The 26,842-nt window shown below is 45.2% G+C and overlaps 1 protein-coding gene across 2 annotated transcripts in view; it reads left to right on the top strand.

Moving 5' to 3' along the window:
- CPXM2 (carboxypeptidase X, M14 family member 2) overlaps positions 1-26,842 on the top strand; it is a 127,458-nt gene that overhangs the window by 68,284 nt on the left and 32,332 nt on the right. For both annotated transcript variants that reach the window (XM_047703218.1, XM_047703219.1), the window contains exons 5-6: positions 17,190-17,274; positions 18,227-18,377. In XM_047703218.1, the coding sequence (XP_047559174.1) occupies positions 17,190-17,274; positions 18,227-18,377 (236 nt within the window). The remainder of the gene's footprint in view (positions 1-17,189; positions 17,275-18,226; positions 18,378-26,842) is intronic.

The raw sequence follows: 26,842 nt of genomic DNA, 5'->3' as shown, positions 1-26,842 counted from the left end.
TTTTAAAAGATTTTATTTATTTATTTGACAGAGATCGCAAGCAGGCAGAGAGGCAGGCAGAGAGAGGAAGGGAAACAGGCTCCTGGTGAGCAGAGAGCCCGATGTGGGGCTCGATCCCACGACCCCAGGATCATGACCTGAGCTGAAGGCAGAGGCTTTAACCCACTGAACCACCCACGCGCCCCCAGTTCACTCTTTAATAGATTCATGGAGTTGTGATATCATCACGATCACCATTTTGAGAGCATTCTCATCATCTTGCAAAGAAAGCCCTACTTGTCACCCCTCAAAACTTGGGAACATTCTCCATTGCCTCTTTACCTTCAGAGTTATAATATAGGCATCTGAGGATATTCATACTTGTAAATTTTAAAATTATTTTTCCAATAAAATTTTAGGGATTTTTTTTCTACGTTCCTCATGCTAAAAACTACCCAGTGTGTGCCGTATAACTGCCACTTGACATGACCAGGAAATAAGGAAAAGAATATTTTTCGGCTTGGGAAATTCTAATTTTTCTTCTTCCTCTTCCTCCTCCTCTACCTACTCCTCTTCTTCTCCTCCTTCTCCATTCCTCCTGCCAATTTTTTTGAAATTACTACTATTTCCCTGTTGAATCTCTTGCATTAATTTTTTCTTTCTGCCTTAAAATGCTAACCATTCTTCACCTTGTTACCTCCTTTTCATCCTCCGTGTTTCAGCTCACACACCGCCTCCCAGAAACTTCCTGGCGCAGCCCCAGACTAAGTCAAGCCCGGGCCCACCCCACCCCGCCCACCATGTATAAGCTCTCCCTGTTTCCCCTCTGAATAATGTCACAGTGGCAGTTCAGTAATTTACTGTATAATTAGTTATGTGATCTCTGTCTTCCCCACCAGACAAAGCTCCCTGAAGCCAGGAGACAGGTCTGCGTTGGGATTCCCTCTGCCCCGGCGCCTGGCACACCCTCCCTCTACCTGCTGCTGACCCGTATTTGGGTGCACGAAGGAGCAAAGGTGGCATCCATGCTGGGAGGGACAAGATTTGAGCTGAGGTTGGCACAATTTATAAAGATGAGTTTCAGTAAGCAGAAAAAGTGTTCACCCTGTCCAGGGGCTGTCCAGAACGTTTGGGAGAAAGCCAGTTTCTGTTCCCTGAACAGCTAGTTATCCCACGAGGCTGTCAGGCGGCTGAGTGGTGTTCTGTGAAGTCGCTACAGTCCCCACCTTCTCCATGGGTCATGTGTTTTTTTTCCAAGTCCTTCCCATTATTTAGGCAAATCAACAGGAGCAGGTGGAGGAAGCTTGTATCCCGTGATACCCATCCCGACAGGTAAACTGTCATAAGCCCCTGAAAACTCCGTGCCTCAGTTTCCTCACTAATTAATCGCCAGTGACACTTATCTCTTCCTTAAAATGGGTTTGAACAAAGTAAGTGGAGAGTTACCATGTTGATTTTAAATTGTCAGGTTGGGGTTTCTAAACTTCAGTACTGATGGCACCTTGGGCTAGAGCTCTCTTAGCTAGGGAGTCTGTCCTGTGCATTTTAGGACAGTCTGCGACATTCCTGGCCTCTGCGCACTAGAAGGCCCCTTGGTAGCACCCTGCTTGGCACCCTAACCCCCCAGTCATAACAGTCAGAAATGTCTCTAAAGGTTGCCACATGTCCCCTGGGGGCCAAAATCACCCCCTAGTTGAGAAACATTGTGATGCACAGGGATATGGGGTCTTTCTCCAGTCAGGTATGATAGTGTCCAGGGCCAGTGGCACTCCCCAGTGCTGAGGAGACACACTTCTACAGTTGCTGGAGTGTTCAAAAGAACATATTGAACATTGGGCTCGATTTGGAAGAGTTTTCAGAAGTCTCCTGTGGCCAGCACAATGACCTACTTGTTCTTGCCTGTTGGGCTCATGACGGTTACAAAACAGAGTGAACCTCTTTCTGGAAGTGTTTCTGACATTGTGTTGGAGAGGCCAAATGTTTTAAGAAACTTAAACTGTGGCAAGGGGACTGACATCAAACATTGATTTGCCAGATTGGAAGGAATTTCCTTAGTGTGTGTTTGAACTCTATGGCCACTCTGGGAGAGAGACTGGTGTGTTGGGGTGGGCAGTGACTTCGATTTCTTTCTATGGCCCACTCTGGGGGAGAGACTGGTGTGTTGGGGTGGGTAGTGACTTCGATTTCTTTCTATGGCCCACTCTGGGAGAGAGACTGGTGTGTTGGGGTGGGCAGTGACTTTGATTTCTTTCTATGGCCCACTCTGGGAGAGAGACTGGTATGTTGGGGTGGGCAGTGACTTCGATTTCTGTGGCTGCCATTTTCTGGCCAAGTCCTAAGCTTCCCATTCACTGCCTAGAATTAGGTAACTATTGTTTTATCCTGCGGGAACCAAAGTGGTAGGACATGTTAGGACCCACAAGCCTAGGGAAGGGTCTGGAAGGAGTCTAAGGATGGAGCTAGAATCAGAGTGGGGTTCTTGTGGTAGACAGATGTTCCTCCCCCAAGATGTCCACATTCTAATCCCTGGAACGTGAGAATATGCTACCTTAAATGGCAAAGGGGACTTTGTAGTTGGGATTAAGTGAAGGACTTTGAGATGGAGAGAGGATCCTGGACCAAGTGGGTCGCCTCTGGAAGCTGGACAAGGCAAAGAAACAGATTCTCTCCAAGAGCCTTCAGAAGGGATCCAGCCCTGCTGACTCCTTGACCCTAGCCCAGTGAGATTTCTATCCTACAGAACTGCGAGATGGTAAATGGGTGCTGTGTTAGGCCACCACATTTGTGGTAGTTTGCTACATCAGCCATAGGCAATTCAGGAGCTCTTAGAGTCTTTGGAATTCAAAACAAGAGTCCATAAAGCCCAAAGCAGGGCACTTAGAAGCAGACATTCTGGAATGAGTGCTGATCCTTGTTTCATATGGTAACTCTTGGCCTGCTAGCGGGGTATGTGTTTATGTGTGTGCATGTGTGTGTGTGCATGTTTGCAGTGCCCAGAATACAGAGACCCGCAGGATGGAGACATGGCCTACCCTGAGGAGAAACCCAAATTCCAGCTTTCCTGGGAAAGCTCATATTCTACTACGTAGAGTATGACACCCACACACCTCTGTTTCACTTCAGTGCTTACATATTCTTTGTCTGGTCCTATTATTATTTATTTTTTTGTAGGGGGAGAGAGAATATGGGGAGGGCAGAGGGGGAGGGAGAGAATTTTAAGCAGGCTCCATTCCCAGCCTAGAGCCAATGTGAGACTCGATCTCACAACCTTGAGATCATGACCTGAGCTGAAATCAAGAGTTGGGCGCTTAACTGACTGAGCCACCCAGGTGCCCCGTGGTCCTATTATTTTTATCAGGACACGTGAAAGAAGATGAGATTATATTTATATATTTTATATGTGTGTGTGTGTGTGTGTGTGTGTGTGAGCTCATTTAATCTTCACAAATGGCAGATATTACAGTCTAATAATAATGCTGATGTGCCGTTTCTCTGCACTCAGTTTTGCTGGAAAGCACAATGAAAAGTGTAGGATTCGGGAGACCAGGCTGCCCTGTTTCTTTCGGCTTTTCTCAAATATCCCTACAGTAAGGGTGACGATCTCTGTTTCCTGGTCCACCTGCTTCCCTCGAGCTGTGGTGGGGACTTCGGCTGCTTGGCCGGGCACTTGATTATCTGCCCCCCGCAGGCTTCGGCGGCTTGGAGGGGCCGGCAGGGCTTTCTGAGAACACCTGCTCCTGTCTTCCTGTTCCTTGCCTGTTTCAGACTGGACTGGAGGTTGTCTCCCCTTATGACACATACTTTATTGAAGTCAAAAGATGTAGTCAACCCTGTCCAGTGTCATAATTGTGGCTATGTTGTCCCACCCTCACTGGACCTGTGAGCTGAGTCACAAAACCCGGCTGGCCTCAGTTTCCATGCTTTCCTTCTGCAGAACTGTTGTCAGCTTCCCAGCCTGGGCTTATCCCTTCTGCCTCCCTCAGACTTAGCACGCTACACATTTGAGGATCATGGAACCCTCAGTTCATTTTTGAATAGGACTTCCTTGGGAGACAATTACCAAGTCCTACCTTGAGACATGCGGTGTGTCTCAAGAAGCTTGAGAGCAGGAGTGGAGGTTGTAAACTCCGACTGGAACCGGGGGTCCAAGTACCGCGGGACTCTCTCTCTGGGGGTTCTTGGTTTCGAGCTTCTCCGTGCTTCTGGGTCACTATTCTCTCTATGTAGACTGGCCTCTGCTTCTCCAGCTCCCCAATAGGGAATGAGACTGCCTTCAGTACCCAAGGTTTACAACTTAAAATTGCAGCTATGTCTTGGTTTCAAATCCAGAATCCCAGGGAAGAATGTATCGGCCCCACTTGGGTCAAGTGTCAAGCGTAGGCAAATCAACTGATTGGCCTAGTACCCACCATTAGGCCATTCAGCTGTGGCCAACACACAGAGTCCTGCTGCCTAAAACATCGCTCCAAAGGTAATCATGTAGAAGGATATTGGTGGAAAGGTAACTCCTGAAAATGATAGGGCTGAACACACAAAATAATATTTAGACAGATATAATTATATCTGTTAGGCCACTACTATTTTTGGAACACCTTCAAATACTTGAGATTCTCCTCTCTTTATTTATTGAAAACAACTGATGTTACATAATATTCATTAGAAAAATTCAAGGTATAGATTTCAGGTTTAGTTCATGTTCTCAGTGTTCAATTTCTTGAGTTTTAAAAGTTGTTTTAGTGATCATACGTCACCCTCTGTTTGTATTTGCAGAAAATGAGATTATTTGCAAATATTGAGAAATGTTGATTGTAAGGTTAAGATGTAAGCATTTTTTAAAAAAGGTTTTATTTATTTATTCATGAGAGAGACAGAGAGAGAGAGGCTGAGGGAGAAGCAGGCTCCCCTCTGAGCAGGGAGCCCGATCCAGGACTCGATCCCAGGACTCTGAGATCATGACCTGAGCTAAAGATAGATACTTAACTAGCTGAGCCACCCAAGGGCCCCAAGATATAAACACTGTTAACTGAGAACAATTACTATGTACCAAAGTACAACTCCAGAGAACTTGTGAAAATATCGCAAACGTTTGGGGATTGATCTGGGGATACCGAAATCCTGTAGGTAGAGCCCAGGGTAAAGAGGAGGATGATGAAGGCCCAAGGATGGGAGGTGGGAACATCCAGGTTCAGAGAAACAGGAATACGCGTGATCTGACCCTTCCCTCCCGACCAGCCTCATTCGCAGCCACATCCTGCATGAGAAACTTGGCTCGTTCTCAGATGGAATAAGACCCTATGCGCGGAGGCATTTTGTAAACTGAAGTGCCATATGAACTCTGAATGGAAAATGCTAGTACAGTTGCTCTCTCAAGAAAGGAAAAATTGTGTATTTACATGAAATCACAAGGACAAAGATTTTACTTTTTTTTTTTTTAAATCTATCTTTTAAGATATGAATGTGCCATCTTCACACACATCCCTTCACAGAGATGCTTGTGACATTTTCCTGTGCAGAAGCCTGTTACACAGCATGGAATAAATGTTTTAGCTTTCTCAGGATGTGATACTGGATAGATACAAAAGAACTGACATAATATAGGTAAATGTAAGGTATTAGCATTACAGTGAAACCCACACTCCTGAACCTGTTTATGCCCATAACGCAAAAATTAACTCTGTGCTCTTTCCTGATCTCATATGTGCTCCCTCCTGGGAGTGGACCCATTCTCCTCCTGAGGGGTTCATCATTCCCCTGCCTCTTTTTTTTTTTTTTTAAAGATTTTATTTATTTATTTGACAGAGAGAGATCACAAGCAGGCAGAGAGGCAGTCAGAGAGAGAGGAGGAAGCAGGCTCCCCGCCGAGCAGAGAGCCCGATGTGGGGGTCGATCCCAGGACCCCGAGATCATGACCTGAGCCGAAGGCAGCAGCTCAACCCACTGAGCCACCCAGGCGCCCCTATTCCCCTGCCTCTTAAAAACAGTCTTATCGCTGTATGTCCCACAGGCCAAAAAATTCCTTTTCTTGTTTTGACCTTTACAAAAATGATTTTATACTTTAGGTGGCTTTCAGAACTTCGCTTTTTTTTTTTTTTTTTTTTTTTACCCAATCTTATGCTTCAAATTTTGGCCATGTTGTTGCCCATTCATATTATTCAACCCTGGGACTGTGCCATTTATCCACTCTTCCTTGATGGAGACTGGATTTCTCCCTTTTCAACTTTCCATTATTTTATTTTATTATTTTATTTTATTTTAATTTTTTTGCTCTTAAAAATAATGTTGCTCCTTCCATTCTTGTATCTGTCTCCTGGAGCACATGTACAAGGAGATCTCCATGATCTGTATTTAGGAGTAGAATGCCTGAGTTGGAAAGTATGCAGGTGTGGAGTTTAACAGGAAAGCGACAAATTGTCTTCCAGAGTGGCTGTCCAAGTATCCTTGCTTTCTTGAGTGTTTTAGAGTTGCTTGACATCCTCACCAACATTTAGTACTGCCTTCCTCCTTCATTATCGATATAAAGAGTATAAAGCCATGTCTTTCATCATAGACCTAACTGGCATTTCCCTACCACTAATAGCAATGAACTTCTTTTCCTCTGTTTACTTGCATGTGTGTTACCTTTACCATGAAATACCTGTCATGTTTCTCCCCATTTATATTGTGGTTTTTTTTTTCTTTGTCTCATTGATTTATGGAAGTTACAAAACATATTCTGAGTATTCATCCTTACATTAGCTAAATGGGGTCAAAATATTTTCTCCCAGGTTCAAGTTTCTCTCACTGGTTTCATTATGATGTCTTTTGAAAAGTAAAAGTTTTTAATTTTTTTTTTGTTTGATTTTAATTTAACTTTAGTTTTTTAGAGAGAGAAAGAAAGAGTGTGTACATGAGCTTGCAAGTGGTGGGGAGGGGCAGAGGGAGAGGGAGAAAGAGAATCTTAAGCAGGCTCTGAACTTGGCACAGAACCCCGCACAGGGTTCCGTCTGAGATCATGACCTGAGCCAAAATCAAGAGTCAGAAGCTTAACTGACTGAACCGCCCAGGTATCACGAGAAGTTTTAAATTTTAACGCAGCTCAATTTATTTATCTTTCATGGCTAGACGGATTGTGTTTTACATATGAGATCCTTCCATACCTCATGGTTCTGAGGTAATTCTCCTATATAATCTTTAGTTTTTTTAAGTTTTTAAAATAGTTTATCAATTCAGTAATGATTTTTATGAAAGATGTGAAACACAAGGTCCAATTTCAGTTTCTTTTAATATAGATAACCAGTTGCCTTGAGACCATCTAGTTAATAGTTCATTTATTTTCTGCTGATATGCGAGACATCTCTATCAAGTTTATATATGGGCATGGGTCCATTTCTGGGCTCTCAGTTTTGTTCAGTTTATAAATATATGTCCACCATTATCACAATATCTTAATTACTAAAGCTCTTTAAAATAAGTTCTAATATCTTGATAGGACAGTTCCCCCCACTGTTTCTTCTTTTCATAAAGTATCTTTATTATTTTCCTCCATATAAATTTTAGGATCAGTTTGCCAAATTTCTTTAATATGCTCTGGGATTTTGGGTGAGAATTGACGTGTTTACAATATTTTTCTATCCACAAACATAGTATAGATCTCCAGTTCTTTATAGCCTTTAAAACGTCTTTGAATGAAGTTTTCTCCATAAATGTCTTACACGTCTCTTGTTCATTTTATCTCTGAGTGCCTCATTTTCGGCTGCTGGTGTCTAGAACTGTAAAGAGTTTTGTATAGTAGCCCTATATCCAGTCACCTTGCTGAACTATCTTAGCAAGTATAATAATTTTTCTAGTTTCTTTTGCATTTTCCTTGTAGACAGTTAAGTTCTTCAGGATTTAAATTTGTTGCTGTTTCTTTCTCATGGAGAATGCTCATGTGTTTCATGGTTTTTAAAAATTGTGAGCCACCATGGGGTTGAATTTAGCAAAACCTCTGAGAGCTTCAACGGAAGACTCTTCTTGAGAAAGGATTTGTGTTTTCTTGGGCGACCCAAGCAGACGCTATGGTTCTGACACCATTTCAGTCCCCATTGAGGGTCCAGGGAAAAGTCCTGGTTCAACGTTTCTAACTTTTGTTGTCCTAGGCTTTGTGGTTTGATCCCAGCACTGTTCTGTGCCCGTGCATTTTCCCCTAAGGCACCCCCCCACCAGCACTTTTCTTTCCCTTGGAAATTTCCTTTACTTTCTTGCAAGCCCATTGATGGCTTAAAACATTCCTTTGTTTTGTGTGTAACTGGGATCCAGCTGCATTGTAGCAGACGGCTTGGCAAACATTTAGTCTGCCATTTTGTTGGTGGCAGGCGTTCTCGGTTTTTATTTAAAACAAAGCAATGTCAGGTAGTAAAATATCTGAATGTGTCCCAGTTTTTTTTTTTTATAGCAACCCCCCCCCCTTCTCTATTTTCCTGATTTGAAGGTGGGCTGAATTGGTAGGGAGTGTAGTAATCTCATACAATATTAGGATTTTTGCTTTTTGTTTTGGTTTGGTATTTATTTATTTATATGTTTGTTTGTTTGTTTGTTTTAAGTGAGGGAGCTGGCTGGCACCCAGAGGAGCGTCCCCTCCCTCTTTCTGCAGTCAGGAAGTCTTTGACACAAATGCTTCTTTACTTGGGCTGCATTGCTTTGAGTTGAAATCTCCAGTCACAGAGAATTAAATGTCAAGGTGGTTTTGTGAGGTGGAAAAATCTCTCTGAGGCAAGTGGAAAAAAGCCACAAAGTGCTGCGGATTTCAAACCTTCCCCAAGGATTGAGAGGCCAGGAAACATGGCCATTACAGCTCCAAGAGCTTCGAAGAGGGCTCTGTAATAACAGTGGATGTGGTTGTAACAAAATAAAATACACAGCTTTTGTGTCAGTGGGGGGTCGGCAGCACTCCCTAGCCTGCCCCCCACCCATTGTTCCTCTGAGCCGCACACCCTTCCGCTCTACCCCCTGCCAGTGGCCTCATCATCACGCTTCATCATATTCTCTTCGAAATTTGCAGCTTACCCCCCTGTCTCCTCATTAACCTCTACAGCTCTTGAGTAAAGAGATCATATATAATTCACCTTTGTTTTTTTCCGAGGCTGGCGTGCTATCTGTCCTACAGGAGCTGCGGGGCGAGGAGCAGGACTTAACACATTCCATGTTTTCGCGTGGATAGAACTTTCTGGCAAAACTCAGTCCTCCTACAGCAGTACTGATTGGCGCAAATACCTCTTCTGTCATCCTGGATTATCAACCTTCTTAATTTTAATTAAGATATGATTAATTCTTAATTTCTTTATGGCTGTGTCAGATGGTTACCATTACTGACTGGGGTACAAAGGGTTAAGCTGGAGGCATGGTCACTTCCTGGAAGTGTCTGGAGGAACCCCTGAATTCGTTCACAGTTCAGCTGCAGTCCTTATATTGTATAGCGCTGGACACTGTCTTCATTGGGATAGTGTCCTTCCTCTTAAGAGCATAGGTGTGCAGATCGATTACTGTGTTCCAGCACTCTGCTCGGACGGCGCATGTGTTACCTCATTCACATCTGGATTCACTGTACAAAGATAAAAGTTGGTGTCTTGTCCCACAGCTGGAGCTTGGGGTCACGCAGCCCTCATACAGGTCACAGCCAGTAAGTGGAAGAGCTAGGATTTTACTTTGGGCTTCTTGCCCTCAAAGCCTGGGGTTTTAACCACTATACGAGTACAACTCTCAATATATAAATTAACCGGTAACCTCCTTGTAGGTATCCTTATTATTTTCAGAGGGTTTGGCAGTTTGTCAGTTGTTTTTTTAATTTTATTTATTTATTTGACAGACAGCGATCACAAGTAGGCAGAGAGGCAGGCAGAGTGGGGGGGCAGGCCCCCTGCTGAGCAGAGAGCCCGATGTGGGGCTCGATTCCAGGACCCTGAGATCATGACCTGAGCTGAAGGCAGAGGCTTTAACCCACTGAGCCTCCCAGGTGCCTCAGTTTGTCAGTTCTATAGAGTTAGTCAGTGACAAAGCGGGATTTGAGCTACGATGCGTAGCACGCATGTCTCCGCTCATACTCTTACTGTACATTTACCAAGTGCCATGACAGTAGCTTCCAGGTGTGTGTGTAAATGAAACAATGCCTCAGAAGCACGTCTAGTCAAATGTTTCAAGTTCTGACAGAAAAGAAATGTCAGTGTCAACCTAGAATTGCCAGCAAGAATATCATTCAGAAATGAAGATGAAATAAAGCCATGTTCAGACAGTAAGGACTGCAAACATTTATTGCCAACACACCTGATTTAAAATAAATATCTTAGGGAGTTCTTCAAGCAGAAAGAAAATGATCCAGATGGAAATATGGAAATGCAAAAATAAATGAGGAATACCAGAAAGGGTGGGGTGCCCCTGTGTGGCTCAGTTATTTAAGCTTCAGACTGTTGGTTTCAGCTCAGGTCATGATCTCAGGGTTGTGGGTTTGAGCCCCACACTGGGTTCCGTGCTTGGCATGGATTCTGCTCCAGATTCTTTCTCCCTCTCCCTCCCCCCAAATAAATAAAATCTTAAAATAAAGAATACCAGAAATGATAAATAGTAGACTATATGAAATAATAATAATTTTTAAAGACTTTATTTATTTATTTGAGCTAGAGAGAGCTCGAGAGAACACAACCAGGAGGTGGGGTGGAGAGGGAGAAGCAGACCCCCCACTGATAGGGAGCCCGATGCCGGGCTCGATCTCAGGACCTTGGAATCATGACCTAAGCCGAAGGCAGACACTTAGCTGACTGTGCCACCCAGACGCTCTTGAAATGGTAGTAATTTGTTACAAAATTTAAAAAATATATAGAATAAAAATGAATTAAATATTAACTATAAATATACTTAACATAAATATTAACATTAAGATATATAGAGAATTAAAAATTAAAATTGAGTTCCAAAATAATGCAAAAGACAGAGAGATAAATGGACTTAAAGTGTTAGATGGTTCCAATATTAACATGGCAGTGGTAGAATTATAATTTGAGTAAGACTAGTAACTTAAGGTTGCATATTGAAATATTTAAGGTAATTATGAAAAGAATTATGCGAGTTTATAACTATTACGTTAATAAAGAGAAAATAGAATAATAAGGATATTTGATTACCAAATAAAAATGCAAAAAAAAAAAAGAAAGGGAAATGTAACAGATGGGTCTAAAAGAAAACAAATTGTAAGATGGTAGATATAAATCCAAATATAACATTACCTCTAAATGAACTACAATCTCCAGGAGAAGAATAATATGATCACATTGTACTTAAAGAAGAAACCTCATAAAACTGAGCTACATGCTGTTTACAGGAGACATAGTTTAAATTTAAGGAGACAGAAGGTTAAATGTAAAGGAATGGAAAGAAATACATATACCCTCACCAAAATAAAACAGGTTAGCCATCCTAATATCAGACAAAGTTGATTTTAAGGCAAGAAACACTGATAGAAATAAAAAGGAAATTTTTTTAATCATAAAAGAGTCAATCTATTAGTACTATGTGACAGTCTTAAATCTGTGTGCACTCAATAGCATAGCTTCATTTTTTATATATTTATGGGAAAGGTTTAGAGAACTAGAAGGAGAAACAGATAAATTCACAGTAAGATTGATATTCTTTTACACACCTCTTTCCATAACCAATAGAATAAGCAGACACAGACACATTAAGTATACAGAAGATGTAAATAACACAATTAGTACATCTGATCAAAATTTTATATGTGGAACACTGCACACCATAATTACAGAAATGACATTGGTTTCAAGTGCCCATGGGACATTAGCCCAAACTGACCATATGCTGAGCCATAAGGATGTCTCAGCAAATGTCAAATGATTGACATGATTCAAAGTTTGTTCTCTGTCCATGAAGGAGTTAAACTAGAAATCAGTCATTAAAAGATAACTAGAAAAGCCCCCACACCTGGAAATCAAATTATACTCCTAAATAGTCCATGGTTAAAGGAGAAATCACAACTGGAATTAATATTTTGAACTAAACGATAATGAAGATATGACATATAAAAATTATGGCATGTAGCTAAAGCAGTGGCCAGAAAGAACTTTAACCTTAAATACATATATTAGGATTTAAGATGGAAAATTAATCGTCTCAAGGAACTATACAAAGTGAACAGCAAATCAAACCTAAAGAATGTGCCAAGAAGAAAAGAGTAAAGAGTAGAAATTAATAAAATACTAGTTTATGCCTTAGGAAATTGCTAGTAGTCAACTACTTTGATTTGTAAAAATGATAGTTTCATATGGGTCATATGGTTCCTAACAGGAGACACATATGGTTTTATATGGTTTCTATAGGAAACAAATAATAGAGAGGGTAAACAAAGCCAAAAGTTGATTCTTTGAAAAGATTAATAAAATGAAAAACTCTTAGCTGATTAGGAAAAGAGAAAAAAAAATCAACTATCAACATCAAAATTGTAAAAGGGAACATCACTAAAAATGCTGCAGACATTAACAAGACAATAAAGTAATACTGAGAATAGATTTATGCCAGTAACATTGAAAATAGCTGAAATGTGATAATTCTTCAAAAAGCTCAAGTTACTAAAACTGACAGAAGAAGAAATAGAATGTCAGAGTAGTCTAATATCTACTAAAAATATCAGTTCATTCACAAATACGGTCCCCCCAAAACCTGAATTTCAAAAAGTTCGATTGAATTCTTCCAAACATTTAAGAAAGAAATGGCACTTAAAAAAAAAAAAAAAAGGATGGAAACAGGGAGTCATTTCCCAACTATGAGGTTTCATAACCTTGATATCAAAATCTGATGAAAACATTACAAAAACCAAAATTATGGAAAATTTTTTTTTCATGAGCATAGATATAAGAAATGCTAAGCAATCTATCACTAAACTGAGTCGAGCAGTATATAAGAAAAATTATGTCTCACCACAAAATGGGATTTATTCCAGAAATAGAAGGGTGGTTTAGTCACAATTGTAACTAACCACTGTAATTCACAACTTAAATAGCACCGAAGAGAAAAATCACAAGAACACTCTGATATATGCAGAAAAGGCATCTCAGAAAATTCTATAGTCATTTGTGTTTAAAAGAAAAAAAGTCCTTTTAAACTAGGAATAAATAATACCTTCCTTAATCTGCAAAAAAAATCTGTAAAAGAAAAAAACAAAACTATGGTATAGTATAGCCAGGCCCCTTGCAGTGAGGGGCCCCAGGGCATATGCTATAGCATCCGCTTGGAGCTTCCGCAGTGGGTCCAAAGTTTGTGTGCACAGACTCGTTTCAAGAACTGTAAGTTTTTATAATGTGAGAAAAAAAGCCCCAAACAACAGGAATTGCACATTGTCGTTACATCATTAGAGGGTAGTTTGATAGAAATCAAAAGACTTTATCCAGTGATTTCTGAACGTGGACATGATAATGGGGCTGCAGCAACTATATTGCAACCCAAAGACAATAAATGTGAAAAATGAGTAGATCTTCATGTTCTCTTAGAACTCTGGGACAAGTATAAGGATGTCTTCTTAGAACTCTGAAACAATGACTATGGAAAAATGAATGTACACTGAGCCCTCTTGCAACAGCAATTAGAATGAAATAAATCGGGGTGCCTGGGTGGCTCAATCATTAATCGTCTACCTTTGGCTCAGGTCATGTTCCCAGTGTCCCGGGATCGAGTCCCGTGTTGGGCTCCCTCCTCTGCGGGAAGCCTGCTTCTCCCTCTCCCACTCCCCCTGCTTGTATTCCCTCTGTGGCTGTCTCTCTCCCTCCGTCAAATAAATAAATAAAATCTCTTTTTAAAAAAAAAGTGAAAAAAATCATAATATGGGCAATAGTATGAATTATCAAAGACAAACTAAGCCTGAGTCCAAATGAACAAAGGCTGTTTATCCCTAAGCCTAGGGCACAGGGACCTCTGCCCTTACTTTCATTTCAGCGGGAGCAGTAGAAATGTGGTAGAAAGGAGAGTCAGATTCATACAGTAAATGGGAAACACTAATGTCATCTCTGGTTTCCAAATGTTCTGTTAAGGTAGAAATTTTGGAAATGGAGGAGACTTTCTAATTGGTCTTGAGGTACTTTTGACCATGGACTACAAGGGGGCCAGCCCCCTATTGCTTGGCAGAGGAATTTCCACCCCCACCAAATGGTCTGCAAAGCCCACCCAGCCCTGTTTGTCCTGCCTGGTCCCTCACTCTGCCCTCCAGGAATGCCAGCTTCCTTCTGCATCCTCCAAACCACCATGATCTCTTCTTCCTCCATCTATGAGATGTTTATACTCTGGTGGGAGATAAACACACTATCAGATAATTCTAGAAAGGGGTATAAAATTATACGTGGAATTAAACTATGAAAGAAAGGAACATGTAAGATAAGAAATTGGCCAGATTGGAGGATTAGGCCTGCCTTATCTGATACAGTTTGAGGGCTGAATGATTTAGAGGCAGACAGTAAAGGTGAGGGGGAAGATGAAAATAGTATATGCAAAGGCCCTGAGGCAAGAGAGTATAATTGTTATCAGGAATGGAAAGAAAGAGCCCAGAAAACAAAAGATATAAGCAAGAGTCTTATAAACTGTGATGAGGATTTTGGTCTTACTACCAGAGAAGGGTGGTATTTCGGGCAGGTGGTCACATGGTAATAGTTCATTAGAAAACTGGTGTCTAACTGCAGGATAGATTGGGAGGCAGCTTAAATGCCAGGAGACCAATTAGAGAGAGCTGCAGCAGTCCTGCCTAGAGAGAATGGGCTATGAAAATGGAGAGAGTTGGGTAGATTCCAGAAATATGTGGGAGGTGACATTGACAAAATTTGATGATGGTCTCAATGGAGGCATAGGGGATGCGGGGAAAGTGGGGTGCCAGAGAAGACCCTGGGATTTTTGTTTCTCTGGGGGGATGCTAGTAGTTCTTTTGAGGCAGGAGCTCGGCCTGGCCCAGGTCAGGGTGCGGAGCAGGAGCCATGCACCCATCTGCTGGGGTGGGGTAAATCTGAGACGTTGCTGGGCCCCGAGAAGTGGTGAGACGTCAGGCAGGCAGAGCAAGGGGCAGGGGTCTGCAGCCCAGAGGGGAGGTCAGAACCACATAAACAATTAATTGCCCTTCAAACCATATAGTGGATTTGCCCACATTTGTTTTAAGTTTGAGAAATTATTTGGTTTTCATTTCTTTGTTGTTTTTTTCCTCCCCCTTTCTTTGGACTGCTTATTTTATTTTTCCTTCCTGCCCCTCTCTTACTGTGTGTGTGTTTCTCTTGACGGAGAGGCTTCTCAAGGCCATCGCCTCCATCTCTGTAGGTGGGACGTGCCTCTCGCCTTGGCAACCTTCCCAGGTCACTCTGGGGCGTTAGCAGCAGAGACAGACCGCAAAAGGGACTGCATTTGCAAGGTCTTTAGAGATTATTTGAATGTGGGACCCAGGTTGGTATTTGGGGTGAGGATATTCGCCGTGCAGAGGACACGCGCTGTGCCTGGGTCCCTTGCACAAGACACTCCTGATGCCTGTTGGTCTGCAGGCGTGGGATCCGCCTTCGCCCTCCCTGGGGGGAGCCCGCTGTTCCACCGCTTCCAGCATCTGGCGGGTCTTCAGACAGAGCTGGTGGGGAGGAGAGAAGGGAGAAGCCTCGAGGGGAGGTTTGTTTCCAAGCACCTATAGAAGCACCTAGGAGGAATTTTCACAAGTCCGTCACATGAGCCCGCGTGAAGACAAGCAGCTCATCTTCCTAAATGAAACTTATGAGGCCGTGCTGATTCAGAAACCCAGAACCGCATGGGGATAGATCTGGATCCAGAATCCAAGGAAATGTCACAGTAGGAAAAGGACTCCAAGTGCTTCAGCTGGCAGAATGTTCTAAGGATTGCTGAATTGTTGTTTCGTTCCAGTGTTTTAAAATTTTAAAAAAAAAATGATGCTCTGAGAAAATCTTCTATATTTGCTACCAGTTAATGTTATACACAGCTGAGTCTGAGGGACAAAAATGTGTCTTCCGCATGAAGGTGGTTTTGGGGCGTGGCCTAGCAGATGGACCCCCACCCTGGGAAGCCCACTCTGGCTGTTGTCACCTCTGATTTCTGTGCAGCGGAACTTGATGGCGGGTCTGGCGTTGGGCCCAGCGAGCACTGGCTTATCGCCGGGGGTGGGGGGATTGTCTGCCCGGCTGTGACAGCCAAGGAGAAGCCCAGTGTCTCTCAGACAGTCAAGCTGTTATTTTTGTGGTTGGTGCCATCGAGTTTGTTATGTTCCCAAATCATTTTCCCAAGGAAATTTTTAGACCTACTTGCAATTTTACCGAGGTTAGTTTTCCACATGGAACTCTTCTACCGCATGAGAGGTAGATGCTCAGTAGAAAGAAATAAGCCAATGTCCATGGGTCTTTGCGTGTCACCAGCATGCAGGGCTGGCTTGGGACCACGCACTGTCCGAGGGGTTTAGGAATATTGAACCGTCAAGGGCTCACGTTAATCTTCTGAGCCCGGTGCTTTTAGGGTCCTCATCTTACTGGTGAGTCAGCAGCGGCATAGATGGGTCAGTCAGGTGGCCGGGGCCACGGGGAGGCTGAGCAGTGGGGCCAGGCTGTGACCCAGTGTTTTCCTCTGCTGGGCTGACTGTTGAACCTCGAACAATGGCAGGGGTTAGGGGTGCCGACACCCTGTACAGTTGGAAATCTGTGTCTAACTTTTGACTCTCCAAAAACAGTTATCAGTAACCACCTGTTGGCCAGAAGGGAGCCTTACTGTTAGCACAACGGTCCATGAATACACATTTTACATGCGTATTCTGTACTGTGTTCTTACAGCAAAGTAAGTAGAGAAAAGAAAATGTGAGAAAATCTTAAGGAGAGAAAATACGCTGACAGTACTGCCCTGTATTTATCAAAGAAAATCCACGAATGCGTGGACCCGTGTGGTTCAGGGTTCCACCGGATCTTCCTTATTGCTGCACCTCTGCATAGAAGAGGGGAACATTGTAAAGGTTTATTTATTTATTTCTATTGTTGAGGTGGCGGCTGGGGGGAGGATGGGTGGGAGAGAGAGAGTCTTAAGCAGATTCTGCACTGAGTGTAGCTTGATCCCGTGACCCCAAGATCCTGACCTGAACCAAAACCAAGAGTCAGATCCTCAATGACGGCCCCACCCAGTCTCCCCAGAGCTAAATATTTTAAAATATGTAGTTCCAGTGATGTTTTATTTTCTCGTAGGAGTGACTGGGTGACCTCTTTCAAGGTCATGGTGAGCAATGACAGCCATACGTGGGTCACTGTTAAGAACGGATCTGGAGACATGGTGAGTTTCATGTTCCCTCTGTCCATGCCCTTGGTGTGGGGCTGCACGGGTCTCTGCAAAGAGAGGTGATGTGTGCCCCCCTCCGTGTCTGGTGATACTGTGTCAACTCAAACCGATGATGGATAATGTGCTCATCCCTTGCCCACCACCCCCCCAACTGGCTTCTGTGCCCTGAAGCTCAGTGCTCAAGTGGCCCATGTAGAGCTCATGTGAAATTCTGAGCTGCTGGGATGCAGCTTCTTCCACAATCCACAGGTCATGTGGGGGACGTGCGGCACAGCCGGTATGCCTGCGCCCCTCCTAGCTGCTCGGTTGCAAGAGTATTCCAGCTTTCTTTAATAATCCATCTTTCCGCTCCATGATTTGCTCCAGATTAGCCGGTTCTGATCATGTCAGCCTCTGACTCGGGTTCTCAAGCACATCCATCCTCCCATGGCATCCAGAGTCTTCCCTAATCTGACAGCATCTTCGGTTTCAACCTTCTTTCTCTCTTACCCCCTGCACACATTCCTCCTGCATTCCAGAAGTGTGGGCCCGCTGCTCTGCTCCTTCTGAAGCCCACCTCTGGGCTTCTCCAGTCATTCCCTCTGCTTTTCTCTAGAATCCCCCACCCCATAGGTCTAAAGGTCAGTTCAAATGCCACCTGCTCCCTGAAGGTCTGCCTGGTCCTTTCCTTCTTCTGAAATCCCAAAGCTTCGTGGCTGTCCCATGACACTCATAGATTTCACCCAGATTATCAAAATATTCCCTCCTCCTTTTCTCTCCACTACCCCAGAAGATGGGGGCTTCCTGAGGGCAGGGTCCATGCCTGATCCATTTCTCTTCACCCCCCCAATGTCCCCCCAACACTGGGGGTTCCTTAGTGAAATCTTATGGAATGAGTGAATTACCCTTTTACCCCTTGATAATTGAGCTCTAAGAGTTTGGCTTTCCCCCCCTTGTGCATAAGTAGATATTTGAAGGAAACAGTGAGAAGGAGATCCCTGTCCTCAACGAGCTGCCCATCCCCATGGTGGCCCGCTACATCCGCGTCAATCCGCAGTCCTGGTTCGACAACGGGAGCATCTGTATGAGGCTGGAGATCCTCGGCTGCCCCCTGCCGGGTGAGCCTGCCCTTCCCGACTTGCTGCTGGGGGGGGGTTGCTGATGGAGAACAGGTGCCTAGCCAAGGTGACAACAAACAATCCAAGCAATATTATTCTCATGTTTAAAAAAAAAAAAAAACTACATCTATTGCAGAATATTTTGAAAACCTAGCTAAGCAGAAAGAAAATAAATAAAAATCTCCCCTCATCCCACCCAGAAACACAATGCTTATTTGGGGAGTAGCAAAGTGATGTGCCAGCTGTGGTTGTGTCTGCCGGCAATGGTGCACGTTTCAGGGCTGAAAATTCACTCAACACTACCACTCTGAAGCAAGCAAAGAAAAAAAAATTAGAGAAAATTTTTCATGGCATATTTAATTGTCCCTGAGTGCTCCCACTACTTGGAGTAGAGGAGGTAGCCAAAATTAATTTTAAATGTGACCATGTACACAGTCTCTCTCTAAGTCGCTTTGCTTGGGTACCTATGTCTTTGGGTAAATGCCTCTTTATCTCCCGAGGCCTATTTTCACTTGATGATATCTGGGTGTGATCTCAGGGTGCCAGGAAGAGGGGGACTTGAAGTTGCAGGTGTGTCCTCTGGAGCCCTGCTGGTATTTTCTCTGGACAGGCTGATCTGGCCTGGCTCGTGGCTGGCTTGGTCTAGCCTTTCAGAGCTTTGAAGTCTGTGCCCATATGGAGCCTGTAGATGACCCCTGCCATCTGCAGGGCAGGAAGCTAGCTCCTAGCACATTCCTAAGGCTCTTCATTAAGGCCTATAGGAATTCCTACATCCCTGTACACCTGCGGTCTGTCCCTAGGGAGCAAGCAACACAACTTTGGGTTATATAGTTTTCCTTACTGCCCTTGTCTAGTGGGAGAGGGAGGCCTTGCTACTTCTGGGGTTCGCCCAGCCTTGGGGAGGGGTATCATCGGCTCTGATGCTCTCAGGAGCCAAGCAACAGCTATTTCTGTAGCCATTCGGCCCCCCTCCCCCACTGTGAACTTATATTTATTGCTTTTCAAAGCACGTTTAATGTCATTTATTGCTTTTCTCTCAATCCCACAATAGCCAAGTTCTTGCTTTGCCAAGTACGAATTTTTAGAACGCAAACTCTGTATTGGTGAGAAAGATGGGTCTATCTGCCTACCTACTCACACTCACACAAGACAGGTTCTTTGTTATATATTTGGACTTACTAGCTTACAAAACTTTTTTTTAATGTCATTAAAACTATTAGAGACCATCTGTCTTGTGGATGCATTTATCTAGTCTATAGACAAAAATCCTGTTTGTAATTGCCTTACTGTGGGAAGTTCAGTTGTTTCCAATATTTTGGTTCCATAAAGAAACACACGAGGAACGTCTTTGTTTCTGTGTCACTATGTGAGTCCATAATTACTGTGTGAATTGTAGGATTATTCAAGTATGGGATGAGTTCTTACGTGAGATTATGATAAATAGGGTCGCTGGTGCAAAGGGCATGTGCGTTTCAAGGCTGAGCCCTAGAGGCTGTTGTAAGCCAGCCTGATCTAGGACCCGGGCCTCCTTTTGTGGCTGGTTGATCCTGCAGTGGTCACTCAGGTCCACCTGCTGCCACCCAGGGCCCACTGGGCTTTCCAGAGTGCGGAGAGTCTGCAGACTGAGAGGCCCTCTTTGAGCCAGGCCAGGAGGCCTGGATTCCTGTGTCACTCATCACAGCCTCCGTCTGCTTGCTTGAAAGAGCAGGGCTGTGGGCGCCTGGGTGGCTCAGTGGGTTAAGCCGCTGCCTTCGGCTCAGGTCATGATCCCAGGGTCCTGGGATCGAGTCCCGCATCGGGCTCTCTGCTCAGCAGGGAGCCTGCCTCCCTCTCTCTCTCTCTCTCCGCCTGCCTCTCTGTCTACTTGTGATCTCTCTCTGTCAAATAAATAAATAAAATCTTAAAAAAAAAAAAAAAAAAAAGAAAGCAGGGCTGTGGTTTCTCTCTGCGGCAGGAACTCATCCATTGTTGGTAAAGGGCAAAGGGCAGCCTGTGACAGTCTCATGAAACAAATATTTCCCTGTGAAGTTATTCTTGGTTCTGTGTGTGTTTGAAGATAGGTCCTTGGGGGTAATTAAACACAAAGGCAGAGTTACAGCATTAATTCTAGGTGGGTTGCAAGGACAGACTTGGACTGGCTTTATTTCCAACACCAAACATTAAGGGCCATCTCTCTTCTAGAAGTTACATAGCAGTCTGCCCAGAGGGGAACTGGCCTTTGTCCGTGCCTCCTGGTGGCAGTCACATCTGAGGGACTGGGGCAGCCCAGGGGCCCCCTTGTCCATGTGGGTAAATGAACCTTGCTCATCGCCCTACTGTGGGCCCTTTGTGGGAGGTAATGAGGTCAAAGACAGAGATGACCCAGACAACTCAGCTGCTCAACCCCAAGGTGACCTTGTGGTCTAAATGCAATCGCCCAGAGTCTGTTTTTCCGGGAACTCTTGTTTATGAAAAATTCATTTACCTTTGCTTCTGCTCTCTTTGTTCCATGCCTGCCATCTTCCTGAGAACTCTCCGGTCAGGGCAGAGGAAGGGGGTGAGTCTTTTCAAGCTTTCGTGAGTAATGTGTCCAGAAATGTTTGAACTGGAAAATGAATTACCACATGCCATTGTCTATTAATAGGATTTTTAAAGCTCAAAAGGAAAAGAAAATGGAGTGTTGTTTATGGTTACAGTTTCAGTTTTGCAAGATGAGAAGGTTCTAGAGATCTGTCTCACAACAATGTGGATATACTTAACACTACTTAACTGTACTCATAAAGTTAGGATGGTAAATCAGACATGTATCGGACCACAATTAAATTTTTTTAATTCAAAATATATTTTATTATTCTTTTTCTCCCCCCACCCAGTTTGTCTATTGGAGCATAGTTGATACACAATGTTACATGAGTTTCAGGTGTACAGCACGGTGATTACACTGTGCCCACCCCGATCGTAGCTCCCATCTGTCACCATAAATGCGGTTGCAGGATCAGACACTGTCTTCCCTGTTCTTTGCCTTTCATTCCCGTGACTTAGTCATTCCATAACCATAAGCCTGGACCTCCTGCTCCCCTTCATCCATGTTTGCTCCACCCCCCACCCCACTGTCCCTGCACTCAGGCAACCCCCAGTTTGTTCTCTGTACTTACAGATCTGATTCTGCTTTTCATTTGCTTGTTCATACATTTGTTTTTTTTGAAATTCCACATGGGAGTGAAATCATATAGTACTTGTCTTTCTCAGTCTGACTTATTTCACTTAACACAATACCTTCTCGGTTGTTCATTATTTAAAAGTAAAAAAAAAAAAAAAAAAAAAAAAAAAAAAGAAGGAAGAAAGAAAGAAAAGTCGGGCCGACTCTTAATTTCAGCTCCGGTCATGACCTCAGGGTCCTGGGATCAAGCCCCAGGTTGAGCTTCACACTCAGCGTGGAGTCTGCTTGAGATTCTCTATCTCTCTAACCCTGCCCCCCTGCACTTGTGCTCTCTCTTTCTTTCTCTAAAATAAATAAGTAAAAGTAAAAAGAAGTCCTTTCCCCCACATTTGAATGGACTTGCCCATTTTGGATGAGCATGGATTAAAGATCTATGCATATCAGAAACTGGGGAAGGCTTCCTAACATACATTTTTTAAATAATGAATAGTTCAGGTTAAGATGCATGCTGGCCGACTTCAAGGTCACAGAGTTGGTGGTTCTCAGCTCTTTGCTGTGTAAACAATACTGCCATGTGTGCTATCTGTTTCTGGAAAGGGCCCTGTTGCTCTGCGTACAATTTCCCCACAGGGCATTAGGAGCACGCCCAGGGGCCCAGGAAATGATTTTCAGGGCCTGGGATGGGGCCGTGTGTGAGCCCTGGTGCTGTGAAGGTGTGAGTCCAACCTTCCAGGGGAAAGCACCACTCCTCCCACCTCGTCTTCCCTGTCACCGGATCTGAGCGACTGTCCCTCGATCGGTACAGGGCTGGGGTTCTTGGATTCAGCTCAAGACCTTGGGAGGGGCCATGAGGAGGTCTGGGTGCAGGAGCTCTTTTCCCTTCAACACAGAAGAGCTGCTAAGGGCAGATGTCCCACCATCATTCTCGTGGGTGGGCCAGGACCTCTGGACACACTGCCCCTCCTTCCCTTTCCCTGGTGCCCATGCCCTCCCAGGCATAAGTCCCTGAGAGCATATTCCAATCGTGAGACCACCACCGGTCTTGCTGACCTGGTTTACCCGGCCCCTCCCCACTCTCATCACTACGGAGAAATCAGGGGACGGACGGGCTCTGCTGGGTAAGCAGAGCTGCAGGAGATGTCGTCAGTCTCATTGCTTTGCTGCTTTTCTTCATGAAGGCCACAGGCTGAGTACCTCCTCATCCTGGCATTGGTCATTATTTTGGGCCCCGGCCTGGGTTTTGAAAAGACAGGTGTGGGAACATGAAGTTGCTGTGGCCCTTTTTTTGTCTTGCTTTGCTAAGGGCGACGTGTTCAGCCTCTTAGGGATGAAACTAGAAGTGCTCACGGGAAGGGCAGTATCCCAGCCACGGGCTGGCTTCGTTGTTACTGCTTGCCTGGGCCTTGTGTGACCTGAAAAAAAAAAGAGAGAGAGAGAGAGAAGAATTCATGTCCCATTCAGGGAAGCTGGGTGGACAGAAAGGGCATGCGTTCCTGATGAGATCAGGTTCATGGTCTGCGATCACCCCCCAGCACCTGTGGTCTTGTGCAACTTGTGGGAGAACCCCATGCCTCGCTTTTCTCACGTCTGAAGTGGAGTCATGAGCTTCCCTGTAGAACGGGGACTACGTCCTCCCACTCCTGCATTGCCCTTTCGTAAAGCATCGCCGTGAGATGACCCAAGCCCTCCCCATGTACCTATGGAAGGACCTGAGTCTCCCTTCCTCACCTGCCCCCCGGTACTTCTGGGGCTAGCTGGAGGGGTCGCCTGCCCTTGCCAGGGGGTTGCATTCTGCCTCCTGCTTCCCGTGCCTTCTCTCAGTGCTGCTCCTGGTCAGCTCATGCCATCATCTCCCTTCCCCCTGGATTCGAGAGCAACAGCCTCCTCGGATGCTGATCCACGTGAGGGCTCACTGCTGAGGTTTGGGGATAAAAATGGGGCTTTGCTGCATGTAACATAGAACCACACAGACCTGACAGTCAGCATTTCTGTCCCTAAGGCTCCTGGTCATCCCAGCAAAGGGGATCTCTGGACTGCTGCCATGCTGCCCAGACCGCGCCCTCTCGGCCTAGACCTCTCCTCTGCTTCCCACTTCCTGTCTGGCTCCGTTTTCCTCTGACTTCCTGTCCCTTGGGCTTCCGGGTTGGGGGAGGGGAATGAGTGGGATTGAAACACCTGTTTCTTTTTTCTTTTTCTTTTTTCTATTTACTTATTTATTTATGTTAATCACCACACAGTACATCATTAGTTTTTGATGTAGCGTTCCATGATTCATTGTTTACGTATAACACCCAGTTCTCCTTGCAGTACATGCCCTGCTTAATACCCATCACTGGGCTCACCTCCCTCTGCTCCAGAACTCTCAGTTTGTTTCCTGGAGTCCATAGTCTCTCATGGTTCACCTCCCACTCTGATTACCCCCCTTCATTTTTCCCTTCCTTCTTCTAATGTCCTCCATACTATTCCTTATGTTCCACAGATAAGTGAAACCATATGATAATTGTCTTTCTCTGCTTTACTTATTTCACTTAACATAATCTCCTCCAGTCCCATCCATGTCGGTGCAAATGGTGGGTATTCATCCTTTCTGCTGGCTGAGTAATATTCCATTGTTTATATGGACCCCATCTTCTTCATCCATTCATCTGCTTAAGGGCATCTCAACTCCTTCCACAGTTTGGCTATTGTGGACATTGCTGCTATGAACATTGGGGTGCATTTGCCCCATCTTTTCACTACATCTGTATCTCTAGGGTAAATACCCTAGTGTAATTGCTGGGTCGTAGGGTAGCTCTATTTTTAACTATTTGAGGAATCTCCGCCTTGTTTTCCATAGTGGCTGCACCAGCTTGCATTCCCACCAACAGTGTAAGAGGGTTCCCCTTTCTCCACATTCTCTCCAACACTTGTTTCTTGCCTTGTCACTTTTTGCCATTCTGACTGGTATAAGGTGCTATCTCAATGTGCTTTTGATTTGAATTTCCCTGATGGGTAATGATGATGAACATTTTTTTCATGTGTCTGTTAGCCATTTGTATGTCTTCTTTGGAGAAGTGTCTGTTCATATGTTCTGCCCATTCTTTGCTTTGAACATCTTTTTCTTTTTTAGATAGAGACTAGGACCTCTCTGCTCTTCTCCCATCCCGGCTAGATGGAGCCTTGCCTTTCAGAGCCATGAGTTCCACGAGAAGGACTCTGTTGCTCCCCTGGAATGCACGCAGGCTGCTCGCCTTCCCTGCCATTGTTCACCGGCTCTTCCGTTCTTGATGCACAGACCCCTCCCCCCACTGAAGGCTCAGCAAGAGCCATTTGCAGAGTACCCTCACACAGTGTGGAACAAATGTCATTTCTCCCACTTTCCCCTCCTTTCTTCTTCTACTGCCCTTGCTTAGACCATTTGGTATGTTTCTAAGGTCAGCAGCCCCCATGGATGGTGGGAAGTTGAGAGAGAAGATGTCTCCTTTTTTGTCCTGGTTTAGTTTTGTCCTCTGTGTCCTCTGTGTGTACTGCTCTTAGGACCTGCTGATAGGGATAAACCTCTACTTTTCGAGAAACCAGAATGCCTCCCTTGATCGGGCTGTCTAGCCACCCATCCACCCCTTCATTCATTCCTCACTCATGCATTCCTGCATCAAACACATAGGATGTGCCTGTTCTGAGGCAGGGCCCAGGGATCTGGGGACAGGACAGATGGCTTCACTGCCCCAGGAGCTCTCGCAGTGCAACTAGGGAAGCGTGTCGGGCATCCTTACCCCCAGGGAACCCCGCTCACTTCAGGGGAATCCAGCCTTGCTGGTGGCCACTGTCCTCCCTGCGACCGAGGGCAGTGTGCCCTTACTGAGTTTAAATAAGCCTTGGTTTCTCTTCTTGGTCCAAGCGCCCCATGTTGATTGCTGGGGAACTGTAGAAACATGAGCACTCTTGACAAAAGTCTCTTCTGAGGGTTCCTCCTGTCACTCAGGCTGCACGTTGGCCCTGGGACTGTCTGGAGAAGTGGCGTCAGCCGAGCGAGCAGAGGGCTTGCAGGCTTCTGCGTGCAGCCCAGCAGAGCGGTTGTGCGGGGGGATTATAGGAAATGGGGGCGAAAGGAAAATAGCCTGAGTGATGTGTTGCTCCCCTTCAGAACCACTTACAGCCCTGGGTTTGACGGCTCCAGGGACAGTAATGATCCGACAGCAACACGGGCTCTGCTGGGGCTTCCTGGCCCTCCCCTGGCTCCTCTTGGCATGACCTTGTCATAAGAACAGTCAGGTGGGCTGTGGGCAGAGGTGACTTGTTTTCATCGGGGGGCCAGCTCATTGGTGCTCGGGCTGCATTTGGTCCCAGGCCATCTGCACTCAGGCGTGTGTGCAGGGGGTGTTGGGGCTGAGGTCACAGGGACACAGTGGCGGGCACTTCCTTGGGGCGAGGCTGGCCTCGAGGCAGATACAGGAAGATCTGCTGTGGCAATGAGCCTCCGGTGGCCTCCTCGTCCTTAGAGAGCACTCTGAGGCAGGCAGCCCTTTTTTTCAAAAAATGAGGTGAATCTCTTGTAATGGTCATTGAACCATTTTAAAGATACAAGGCTGTGGTATTTAGCATACTCATGACGTGTTGCAAGCACCAGCTCTGTCCAGTTTCTGAATTTCCTCGTGGACCCATAAACCCACCCAGGGCCCATTGAGTCGTCACTTCTGGATCCCCTCCGCCATCCCTGTGACCTCTAGTCTCTGCCTCTATGGATCGCCTGCCCTGGAGAGGAATGTCAAAGGCATCATGAGCCCCGCGATTCCGGATCACACGGGATTCTCCTTTCCATCAAAGATGCCTCTCCACCGCCTACTGAGCGCCCACTCCTGTCAGGCAAAGGTCCCCAAGCAAGCAAACAGCAAAGCAGAACAGTCTGAGAACCTTGACCCCCTACCCTGGATTTCCAGGAATGCGTTTTGGCCTGGAATTATCACTGTTGTCATGAAAAGAGCCCCGTGGAGTGAGCTGGCGTGTGTGTGAGGATGGGAAGAGCAGGTGTCCACGGCGGTGAGGAGGTAGGAATGTCCTGGCTATTAGCAGTCTCCTCGGGCCGCCGTAAACACTGCCCAGACCTGGGTGGTTTGAAATAATAGTTACTGTCTCGGTCCTGAAGGCCAGAAGTCCTACCGAGATCAAGGCATCAGCAGGGCCGGTCCTTCGGAGGGGGAGGGGGAGGGGGAACCTGCCCCCGTCTCTACCCCAGCTTCTGGGCAGTCATCTGGCAGTCTTTGGGTTCCCTATCTTGTAGACGTCTCACTCCATCTGTGCCCTCAGTTCCACAGAACCTTCTCCTCATGTGCCTACCTCTGTGTCTGCA

The sequence above is a fragment of the Lutra lutra genome, chromosome 14, assembly GCF_902655055.1.
Source record: "Lutra lutra chromosome 14, mLutLut1.2, whole genome shotgun sequence".
In the NCBI taxonomy this organism is placed as follows: Eukaryota; Metazoa; Chordata; class Mammalia; order Carnivora; family Mustelidae; genus Lutra; species Lutra lutra.
This window is presented reverse-complemented; position numbering and strand designations above follow the sequence as displayed.